The sequence below is a fragment of the Notechis scutatus genome, chromosome 6 (assembly GCF_049901735.1).
Source record: "Notechis scutatus isolate UNSWTSFEM ecotype Mainland chromosome 6, rNotScu1.2, whole genome shotgun sequence".
NCBI classification, from domain to species: Eukaryota; Metazoa; Chordata; class Lepidosauria; order Squamata; family Elapidae; genus Notechis; species Notechis scutatus.
The window spans coordinates 82267554-82279798 of record NC_142014.1 but is presented as its reverse complement, the minus strand read 5'-3'; the positions used below and the strand labels follow the sequence as shown (position 1 = coordinate 82279798).

Below are 12245 nucleotides of genomic sequence, written 5' to 3'. Positions count from 1 at the left end.
AAGAGGAGGAGAATTCATTCTTTTTTCCTTGGTTCAGCTCCCAGCCAGGCTGGATGCTATACGTTAAATCAGGGGCACTTCAAACTTGACAGCTTTAAGACTTGTGGACTTCAACTCCCAGAATTCCTCCTCCTCCTCCAGTCACGTTAGCTCAGGAATTCTGGGAGTTGGAAGTCCACAAGCCTTAAAGCGGCCAAGCTTGAAGAGCCCTTGCATGAAATGTTAAATTGATTGGGTGTTTGTGAGAGTTTGCAGCAGAAATTCAAGTCCAGGGAAGCTCACACAGATGACTTGATTCAGCAGTCATCGATAATTTCTTTATACGCATAATAACAATTTGAAGTCAGGTTTACAATAATACCATTGGTAGTTTCTTCCAATGTGGCATAAGCCAAAATACAAGCAGCAGCCTCTCAGTTGCTGTGTGTGTCCCCCCCCCCCCCAAAACCCAAAAACCTTGTGCACACACCCCCTCCCACCTTTCAGAGGCTCCTTGCTTGCTTTCCAGAGCCCACCCAACCCGGCAGCCAGAGAAGCCGCAGGAAAGACCCCATGTTCCCTGGTGAGTAGGTGTGACTTGTGGGGAAAGGAAAACACACACATACACACCCTGCATTGGCTTTGTGTGGGGTTGGGGAAGCAGCAGGGAGGAGGCCACTGGTTCCTGCAGGGTTTGCCCAGAAGCAGAGGCACTGGCTGATTGGGGGGGGGGCAGAGTGAGCTGGGGGCTGGGAGAGGCCTGGTTCTTAGCCCCCCGCCCCCCCCGATGCTGGCATCACTGGTGCCTTGAGGGCATTCCTGGTGCCAGCTGGTGGGCCCCAACAATATGGTACCTTTACAGGGTTTTATTAGAATGTTATAAACCACGCAGAGTCACTTAGGTATGGCGGGCGGTGTAGAAGATTGAATTAAGTCTTTCATTTGTGAGCAGACCTGGAGATTCTGTATTGGAAGAACGCCAAGGAACGTCTGGTGGCCCAGAGGAAATTGCAGAAGAGGATGGTGAGTCTGGAGGCAGAGCGGCTCGCGGAAACAACGGCTGGCATTCTTGACTGGCCCAGAGAAAGTGGGGGGGGGGGCAACGCAACTGAGAGGAACCTTCCTTCCTTCCTTCCTTCCTTCCTTCCTTCCTTCCTTCCTTCCTCAATCTCATTCCTTCCTTCCTCAATCTCATCTCTTTCCTTCCTTCCTTCCTTCCTTCCTTCCTTCCTTCCTTCCTTCCTTCCTTCCTTCCTTCCTTCCTTCCTTCCTTCCTTCCTTCCTTCCTTCCTTCCTTCCTTCCTTCTCTCTGGCTTAGGTTCTCGGGTTTTCTTCCAACAGTAAGGGCCTTCCCAGTTGGATGATGTTCCCTAGTTGGGTCATGAAACGTCTGCAAGGAAACCACCAAGCTCAGAGAGCACCAGGGACCAATTAAGCCCTGAGCTACAAATCTATTGATTCTTTATATGATGTGATGCTAAAGTGGGCCTCTTTTTAAATACAGCAGCCCCCTTCTCGCGGGGGGTTTCGTTTCCACCTGGCTGTGGCCTGGAGACCTGATAAGTCAGGGGGGTCTTCAAACTTGGCAGGTTTAAGACTTGTGGACTTCAACTCCCAGAATTCTTCCTCCAGTCATGTTAGCTCAGGAATTCTGGGAGTTGGAAGTCCACAAGTCTTAAACCTGCCAAGTTTGAAGACTAAGGCCTAGTGCTAAGTGAGAAGGAAGGAGAGGGGGAGCAGGAAGGAAGGAAGATGAAGGGAGGGATGGAGGAAGGAAGGAAGGAAGGAAGGAAGGAAGGAAGGAAGGAAGGAAGGAAAAAGAATAGCAGAATAACAGAGTTGGAAAGGACCTTGGACCATCCATCCATCCTATCCTCTCTCACACATCCATCCATCCTTCCTATCTCTCTCTCTCTCCCTCTATTATGTTGTGTACATATTGATTTTTCTCCCATCTATTATCTATCTGTCATATTGATCTATTTGTCTTTGTCCTATCTAGCTATCTAATCTATCATCTCTCCTCTCATTTATCATTCTCTCTTTAATTCCATCATCTCTCTCTAATCTATCTATCTATCTATCTATCTATCTATCTATCTATCTATCTATCTATCTATCTATCTATCTATCTATGGGGTCTTCAAACTTGGCGACTTTAAGACTTGTGGACTTCAACTCCCAGAATTCCTCCTCCTCCTGTCAGGTCCACAATTTGCAGACCCTTGAGATAGATCGAAGAAAAAATCCCATTCCTGATCTAAGGCCAAAGCAAGATCGGGTTAAGCCTCCTTTTCCCCCCTTAAACCAGGCTCCGCATGTGGGGATGCAGTTCCCAGAGCTTGGCGCCCTGGAGATGGACCGGGAGGAGGAGGAGGAGGAGGAGGACTTGGATGCTGCAGCTGCCGACGATGGAGCAGGTAGGTCTTCCAGACTGAATTTTGATCACATGACTGGGGATGGAAACGTCACTTTTTCCAGTGCTGTTGTAACGCTGACCGGTCACTAAATGAACGGTTGTAAGTTGAAGACGATACTGGGTCTGGTTTGGCTGGAACGTCTTTTCCTTCCACAGAGGACTTTGTGGCAGATGAGGAGATCCCCCCGTTGGAAGAGGTGCCAGGTGGCGTGGCAGGTAATGGTCGGACGAACTGGCCCCTTCCTGTACCCAGGCATCCATCTACCCATCCAACCATCCATTCACCCATCTTTCCATCTACCCATCCATTCAACCATCCTTCCGTCAATCTATCCCCCTTTCCATCTACCCATCCACTCACCCACCCTTCCATCCAACCATCCATCCATCCATGTTTCCATTCAACCATCCATCCTTCCATGCATCCATCTACCCATCCATCCTTCCATTCAACCATCCATCTTTCCATTCAACCATCTGTTAAGCCTGGATTCCCCAACAGGTGTTAAGGAAAACAAACTAAACAGAATGTGCAGCGAAGTCAGATAGGAAGATAGGTAAATGTGTGAGATAAGTTTTCTAGTTAACACGCAGTAAAAATACAGATACGCTTGTGCTATCAAAATTATAATTTATTCCATTTAAGAATTATAGCATAGTCATTATTAACAGTCCATTAGTCATATACCAAATTCAGTCAAGTCTTGTCGAGGATACTCTATTTGCAAAGTCCGTGTCGAATAGCCAGTGTCAGTACACATATAATAAATTTGTCCAAAACTTATCTTCTCTCCGTTGAGAAATATCTTCAAATTAATCCAACACTTCTTCTCCTCCCCGATCCAGCAAGAATGCAGTCTTCAATAAGCCAGCCAGTAAGAGCCAGAGAGTGCCTTGCTGCTTATATAGTACTTTTACAGCTGTACCCTTAATTACATTCCTTTAGCTTAAAGTCACATACACTTTATCTGACAAACCATGATTCATCATTTTATTATCTTTACCCAAAACAGTTAGGATAAAACAATGTTATCCCTAACATTCTCCCCTTTTGGGTAATAATAATAAATATTACAATAATATATCCATTTACACTTTCAAATCATAATTGTCACAACTCTCACCTTGTGCCTTTGTAAACTGGTCTGCAATATTTTCTTCTGTCATGCAGTACTCAAGTTTAATTAGACCATTTTTAACAGATTCTCTAACATTTAAGTATCTTAAATCAGTATGCTTTGATCTAGTCTTTACAGCAATATTAGTAGCTAATTGTATAGCTGCCTGGTTGTCCTCGTATACAATAATAGAATCTTTAACAGTTATACCCATGTCTAATAATAACTGTTTGTACAGAATTAAGTCAGTGCATAGTAATGACAGACATGAAAATTCTGCTTCCATCGTTGACAAGCTAATATGCTGTTGCCTGATTGACCTCCACCCTATTAGTGTCTTACCAAATAATATAGCCATCCCAGATGTTGATTTTCTAGTGTTTATGTCAGTTGCAAAACTGGCATCTGCATAGGCACTAAGATTCAAATCACCTTTTGGCTCTAGATACAATGCATGGAGCATTGTTCCTTTAAGATATCTTAAAATTCTCTTTAGTGCTTGCCAATGACATTGATGTGGATCATTATTATATCGTGCCAGCTGATTAACACTATAAGCTATATCTGGCCTAGACCAATTGCTTATATATGATAAGCTACCAGTCAAAGATTGATATATGGTCTTATCAAATTTGGGACTTTGAGCATCAATTTTGCAAATTTCCTGACTCATTGGAGTCTTTGCAGGCTTACAAAGTTCCATTTTATATAATTTAATTAATTGGCAAATTTTATCCTCTTGAGATATCTTAAATCCTTTTGTGGTTTTGTTAATTGTCAATCCTAGATACTTTTTAATTTCACCCAAATGCTTTAATTTTATCATTTTGGCTAATAATGAAATAATCTCAGTAGCTTCATTATTGGTCTTAGTAATCAAAGCAATATCATCTGTAAATAATAACAATAATGACACCATTCCATTATTTTCTCTTTTAAACATACATGGATCTGCTAAACCAGATTTAAACCCTATATTGTTTAATTCTTTCACAATATATTGGTTCCATTCATAGCCAGATTGTTTCAATCCATATAAACTCTTCTTGAGTTTCCAACAATCATTGCTATTTACTTTATTATCATTTATACCAATTGGTTTATTCAAATATATTGTATGCTGCAATGGTGCATGTAGATATGCAGTTTCTACGTCTAAATGGTTAACTATATAATTATTCTTAGCTGCCCACACTAAAGCTGCTCTTAAAGTTGTAGCCTTAAGATTTGGTGCAAATACCTCATCATAATCAAATACATTTTGGTTAAATCCTTGTGCTACTAATCTAGCCTTATAAGTTACTTTCCCATTATTTCCAGTCTTTACTTTAAATATCCATTTGCACCCAATGGATTTTTCTCCTGGAGGTAATTTGGTTTCTTCATAAACCTTCATTTCCTTTAATGAATTTAACTCTTTTTCCATTGCCTTTTGCCAATTCTCCTGGTCCTTAGCAGGATACATCTTAAGTTCATCTATGCTAGTAGGAACTTTATTTACTTGGCAAACAATACTGGCCTGATACCTATCAGGTGGTTTAGTTATACGTGTTGTGCGTCTAGGTATAACTGGACTTACAGATGGACTTTCCTTTATTTCCTGTTCTTGACTATTTATTTCTTCTTGATCAATTATCTCCTCTTGATCTGATTCTATTTGCTCTTCATGGATTTCTTCTTTAATTGAACTTTTCTTATAACTAGTCTTTTCTTTCTGCCTCTTATAGGGTTCTATAATAACATCATTATCTGAATCCTGCTCTAATCTATTCCATCCTATATGTTCTAGGAATTGTGCACTAGCACTGCAGTATACTCTAGATGTACCTGGTTCCCAGAATCTATAAGATCTATGGTTTGCTTGATATCCAACAAAAACTAATCTTTTAGCTCTACGTTGTCCTTTGTGCCTGAGTTGTGTAGGGATATGCACCCATGCTGGTGCACCAAATGTGTGAATGTAACTTAAATCAGGTTTCCTACCATGCCACAGTGTGAATGGTAATTCACCTGTTGTTGAATTAACAACATTGTTTAATATGTGATTCCCACACATTATAGCTTCTCCCTACAAATTGTCAGGTAATCCAGAATCAGATAACATAGTTCTTCCCATTGATTGCAGTGTTTGGCCTCGTCTCTCTATAAATGCATTATGCTGAGGCCTATATGGTTCAGACCTTTTATGTTGAATACCTGCCATTCTAAGTCTATTCTGGAATTTATTATGAGGTTTCTTATTTTCATAAACTCTGTTAGCCAACTCTAAACCATTATCATTTAACACATATAAGTCACCTCTTAACGTTGCAGTAATTTTCTTACCTTCTTTTTCAATTAAACAAGTATCTCCCCTAAAGGTAACTATGTATCCTAATCTAACCAACATTCTAACTGAAAGCAAATTAAATTTAAGTTGAGGTACATATAACATTTTTATGTTCTCATTTATACTAGAACAATGGGCTATACCTTGTCCTTTTGCCTTCATTTTCCATCCGTTTGCCAATGACATATGTTGTGAACTCATAGACATTTTTACAAATTTTTTGTTATCATTTGTAATACAGTGGGACGCACCACTGTCAACCACCCATAAATTATTTTTTACAACTCCATTACTATACATTGCTAACTCATAATTCTTATTTCTTCTTTGATGTCTTCCAGTATTCTGGCTTGCATTCTTGCGCTTTGGTTTCTTACAAAATCTTGCAAAATGTCCTCTCCTCCCACAATTAAAACACTTTTTAATTGCGTATGCAGTAGGAGATTCATTATTTTCCTTTTTTTTTTTTTTTTATAAAAGTTTTATTGATTTTAACAACAAATAAAAACACATAAAACATAAAACATAACATAAGAACATCGTCATTCTTCATAAATTTACAGACAGTGTATCGGTTGGTTTATCACTCCTTTTTGTGCATCTATTTCATAGTCATCATAATAATTATGTTACATAATAACTCATATTATCAATCAACAATTATATATCCTAATATCCTTATTAAACAATCATTTGACTATAATTTAACTAATTCATGCTTAAGCGAGATAACTATAATTTAGTTAATTTATAACAAATCGTAAAATCATACCAAATCTATCTTAATATAATATTCTAAAAATATTATCAAAACCAAAATATATATATATTCTATTATTATATTGTTTTATCTAACCATTGATAAAAAAGATCCCAAACTTCATAGAATTGTTTATCTTCTTGTTCTCTAATTTCAAATGTCAATCTACTCATTTCAGCACATTCCAGTATTTTCTTAATAATTTCTTCCTCTAATGGTATTTTCTCACTCTTCCAATTTCTAGCAAATACAATCCTAGCCGCTGTTAACACATTTACAATCAAATACTTTAAGTTTTTATTAAATGTATCAGGTAAGATTCCCAATAGAAAAATCTCTGGTTTCAAATCTATATGTTTTTTGTCATTTCTTCCAACCATATGCGAATTCTAGTCCAGTATTTCCTGGCCTCCTCACAAGTCCACCACATATGGTAATATGAGCCAGGGATCTGATGACATTTCCAACACTTTTCGGATTTATTCTTGAACATTCTTGCTATTCTTGTCGGGGGAAAGTGCCACCTGTAAAACATCTTATACAAATTTTCTTTATATGCTACTGACATTGTCATTTTATAATTTTGAGACCACAATTTTTGCCATTTTTCTAAATCAATCCCATATCCAAAGTTCTTCCCCCAAACAATCATTGTTTCTTTGACTTGTTCTTCCTCTAATTTAATTTCCAACAAATAACTATATAGTTTTTTAATCACTTTTTCATCAGCACCTGTCAAAATCCCATCTAAATCAGTCAATTTATCATAAAATCCTTCTGTTTTAGAATCTTTAAGATAACTTGAGTGTATTTGCGCATATGAAAACCAATTCATCTTTATATCTTGTTCTTCTAGCTTTTGCATCGTTTTAAGTTCACCCTTTTCATCCAGTATTTCCCCATATCTAACTGTTTGTTCCTTCTTATAAATTATGGGATAGGAAAAAGCTTCAATAGTTGATAACCAAACCGGAATTTTCAAATAACATTGTTTCTTAATTTTCTCCCAATTCAACCATAACGATTCCCGTATATAGTGCCTTCTGAAATAACCCTGCGATTTAGTTCCTTATACCATAAAAAAGCATGCCAACCCAATAATAAATCATGTCCTTCCAATGCCAGTAATCTAGACTTTCTTAACGTTATTCATTCTTTAACCCACATTAAATTTGCAGCTTGATAATACAACTCCCAATTAGGAAGGCCAAATCCTCCTCTAATTCTAGCATCCTGTAAAAGTTTTAGTTTTATTCTCGCTTTCTTACCTTGCCATATATACTTCAACACCATTTTATTTAATTCATCAAAATAGTCTTTACCAAGCCTAATTGGTATTGTTTGAAACAAATATAAAATTCTGGGTAAAATATTCATTTTAATTGTTGAGATTCTACCTATCAAAGATAATTGTAGATTTTCCCATTTTTTCAAGTCAGATGCTATCTGCTGTTTAAGTTTAATATAATTATTCTCTTTCAGTGTAGTACATCTTGACGTCAAAATTATCCCCAAGTATTTAACTTTATTCGTAACTTGAATTTTCAATAAGTCTGCCAACTCTTCTCTTTGCCTTAATAACATATTTTTTGTCAGAATCTTTGTTTTGTCTTTATTTATTTTCAAGCCAGCCATCTCACCATACGTCTCTATCTTTTCCAGTAGTTTTAAAGCTGTCTCTAGAGGGTCTTCCAGAATAAAGACCAAATCGTCCGCAAAGGCTTGCAATTTAAATTCCTCCTTTTTAACTTTCATTCCTTTTATATTTGTATCCTCTCTAATATTTCTATTTAATACTTCCAAAGTCAATACAAATAACAAAGGGGATAGTGGACATCCTTGTCTTGTGCCTTTTTTAATATTGATAGTGTCTGTAAATTCTCCATCATCACTTTTGCTGTTTGCTTATGATATATAGCTTCTATTGCTTGAATAAATTTTCTAGCAAAACCCATCTGTTCCAAATAATAACATAAATCTCCAATTCACGTTATCAAATGCCTTTTGAGCATCTAAAAATATCAAAGCCATTTGCTTTTCAGGGTGTGCCTCATAATATTCCAAAGTGTCCAAAATTACTCTCATGTTGTCTTTAATTTGTCTCTTTGGTAGAAATCCATTCTGATCAGAATGAATAAAATTATTTAAGTATTTTTTAAGCCTTTCTGCCAAAATTGAAGCAAATATTTTATAATCTGCATTCAATAAAGAAATAGGTCTATAATTCTTAATTTGTAATGGGTCAGTCCCTTCTTTTGGAATAAGCGTAATATAAGCTTCTGACCATGTTTTAGGTATCTTCTTATTTATCATAACTTCATTCATAATTTCTAACAATGAAATACTCAATGATTCTTGTAATGTTTTATAAAATTCTGCCGGGAAACCATCTGGTCCTGGTGCTTTCCCGTTGTTCTGTCTATTAAGTGCTTCAGTTAATTCCATCATTGTTATAGGATTTTCCAACATTTTCCCAGTTTCATCAGATATCTTGGGTAGGTTGGCATTTTGTAAATACTGTTTAATTTTCCCTCATCAAAATCCTCCTGCTTATATAATTGTGCATAAAAATCTCGAATAATTCTCTTTTTCTCCTTATTACCATGACAGACTAGACCCTGTTCATCCATTAACTGTAGTATTCTCCTTGATTCTTTCTCTTTTCTCAGTTTGTATGCTAACCATCTACCTGGCCTGTTTGCATCCTCAAAATAGTTCTGTTTAGCACTTCTAATTTTTTGCGCCAATTCTTCTTTCTCTGTTTGATCCATTTTATGTTTAATTATGTCCATTTTAAATTTAATATCTTTTTCTGTGGCATTCTCTGTAATTCTTTTTCCAATTTTTATAATCATCTTCTAAAGTTTTAATCATTTGCCTCTTTCTAATATTTTTTTCTTTGTGTATTCCATTATCAATCCTCTTGCATATGCCTTCATTGTGTCCCAAACATTCTGTATTGAAGTATCTTCTTTTCTGTTTTCATTAAAAAAGAAGGCCAGTTCTTTTTCCATCCACTGTGTAAAATCTTTTTCCTTTAAAATAGTATTATTTAATGTCCATCTAGATCTTCTTTTTGTCCTTTCCATTTAATTGTCATTGGGTTATGATCTGCCCATGTACTTGTTTCAATATATATTTCTTGAATATTAGATAATAATTCTGTTGACGTCCACATCATATCTATTCTGGACCATGATGAATGTCTATTCGAGTAGAAAGTATATTGTTGAGTTTTAGTATTTCTTTCTCTCCATATATCTTTTAGTTTTAGTTCCTCTATCATTTCAAAAAAGGATTTAGGGAGGATCTTCCTATTTTGTCGTGTTATTTTTGCTGTGTAGTCCAATTCATTGTCTACAATTCCATTAAAATCTCCCATTATAAATATATTAGCGTAGTCCAATTCAATTATTTTCATATGTAATTTTTATAAAATCTTTTTGTTTATCATTCGGAGCATAGATTGCAACCAAAAGTATCTTTGTATTGTTATCCACTATTTCAACCATTAGTACTCTTCCATCTTCATCAGTATAAATCAATTTTGCTGAAATGGTTTCTTTAATATACAATACCACTCCTCTTTTCTTACACTGGGCCAAAGAAGTAAAAATTTTCCCTATTTTTGGTCGCACCAATAATTGTTGATGTTGTTTTTTAATGTGTACTTCTTGTAAGCAAATTATATCAAATTTTAATTTCTCTATTTTATGAAAAGTTTTCCTTCTTTTAGTAGCTGAATTCAGTCCATTTATATTCAAAGAAATCAATTTTTTTTCCTCCATAGTTATGATTTATATTTAGGTCTAACGGCTCTCGTTGATCTTACTTCACGTTGTTCTTTAGTCTCCACTTGTCCACCTACTGCACCTTCTTCTTTTCCCATCTCTATTTGGTCCTCTTGAAATTCAGTTAAGGTAGTCTCTTCTTCTATCTCTGTTTCTCTTCTTTTAAAAATTCCTTATAAAACGATTCTGCTTCATCAATTGAGCCAATTCTGTATCTCTGTTCTTTCCATGTAACCATTAATCCTTCTGGAATCAACCATCTGTAATTCACCTCCTTTTCCAATAATACTTTAGTCAGGAAACGATATTCTCTCCTCATCTCTCTAATTTTTCTGGGTACTTGTTTTAAAACCCCAATCTCTTTATCTCCATATTTCAATGTCTTCTCTCTTGCCGCTTGTAATATCTGTGTTCTGATAGATTTTTTAGTAAATCTAACATGAACTTCTCTTGGTAACTTATTCCTCGATGCATATCTTGTAAAAACTCGGTATATCTCATCTATTCCATCCATCATTTTTCCTCTGTTATTTCCAAAGCTCCAGCCAAGATTTCTATCATTACTGCAGCAAGATCTTGTCCTTTTTCTTCCTCTATATTTTGAAATCTGAGGTAATATTCTGATCTATCCATCTCCCACTTCACCATCTCATTCTTGTTTTGTTCAAGCGTTGTCACTCTGTCATCAATATTTCCAATTTTCTCATCTCTTTGATTGTCTTTCTCTTCCAATTTTTGCAATTTCTCATCTCTTTGATTGTCTTTCTCTTCCATTTTTGCAGTCTCTCATCATACTTCGCCATCATCTGTTGGATGTTTTCAATTTTTGTTCAATACTCCCCATCCTTTGTTCAATACTCATTTTAAGTTCTTGAATTCCTTGCATAACCGTCGTTAGATCCGTTTGTCCTTTATCTTGCTTCGCCATTGTTGAAAGTCGTCCTCCAGTTGATGGGGAGGCAGGAGCAGAAGTTGATGCGCCAGAAGGTAGAACTTTCTTACTCATTTGAATAGCTCAGAATCTTCCCACTCTTTTAATCCAGTTGGCAGTGTAACAATTATAATCCAATTAGGGAAAGGAAAAACGTAAAAAAGAAAAATCAGTAAAAAAAAAAACAAAAAACCCAAAATTTAAAAAGGAAAAAAGTTTCAAGGAAAAAGAAAATTTCTTTCTTCAGGTTCTTCTAGACCTTAATCCTCAGTTGCAATAGTCAAAAGGAGAATAAAACCCAATAATATTAAAAAAATAACAATAATAATAAAAGGAAAAAAAAGAAAAATTCTTCAGGTTCTTCACACCTTAATCCAATTGCGAAATCTCAAGAAAAAAAAACATGGCCACAAAAAAAGAGTATATACATACAAAGGTAAAAAAAAGCAAAAGTCCCCCCCCCAAAAAGAAAAGAAAAAGGAAAAAAGAAACAATATTCTGAGGCTTTCCCTTTAGGAAAAAAAAAATGAAAAATAATAATAATAGTAATAAGCAAAAGTGTACAAATATTACAAAATACTATAGAGTTGAGGAGGAGGGATAAAAGCTAACAACAAGTAAAGCAAAAAGCACACTGCATTTTATTTAAACATCCAAGGCTCTTATTATGGCTTCTCCACAAGTTTCAAAGCCAAGCTTCAAACATTCAGTTGATTGTAGAAATCCCAAAGAGACACCTGTGAAAACATTCTCCAGAGTTCCTCTCTCTATCTTATCAACTCAGTGTCCTTGGGAGAGAGTTTCTCACAGTTCTCTCAACTTCAAGTAAAGTATTTTCAAGCCTCTAGTTGGCAGTGTTGCAGAGTTACAAAGTTTCTCAACTCCACTCCCCTTCTTCCTCCCCAAAAAAAACCCAAT

At 36.1% G+C, this 12245-nt stretch overlaps 1 protein-coding gene across 1 annotated transcript in view; it reads left to right on the top strand.

Annotated features, from left to right (window-relative positions):
- NCAPH2 (non-SMC condensin II complex subunit H2) overlaps window positions 1-12245 on the top strand; it is a 34207-nt gene that overhangs the window by 13662 nt on the left and 8300 nt on the right. Inside the window, 4 exon segments of the mRNA XM_087968987.1 lie at window positions 509-562; window positions 932-1002; window positions 2291-2399; window positions 2555-2614. Of these exon segments, the coding sequence (XP_087825113.1) occupies window positions 509-562; window positions 932-1002; window positions 2291-2399; window positions 2555-2614 (294 nt within the window).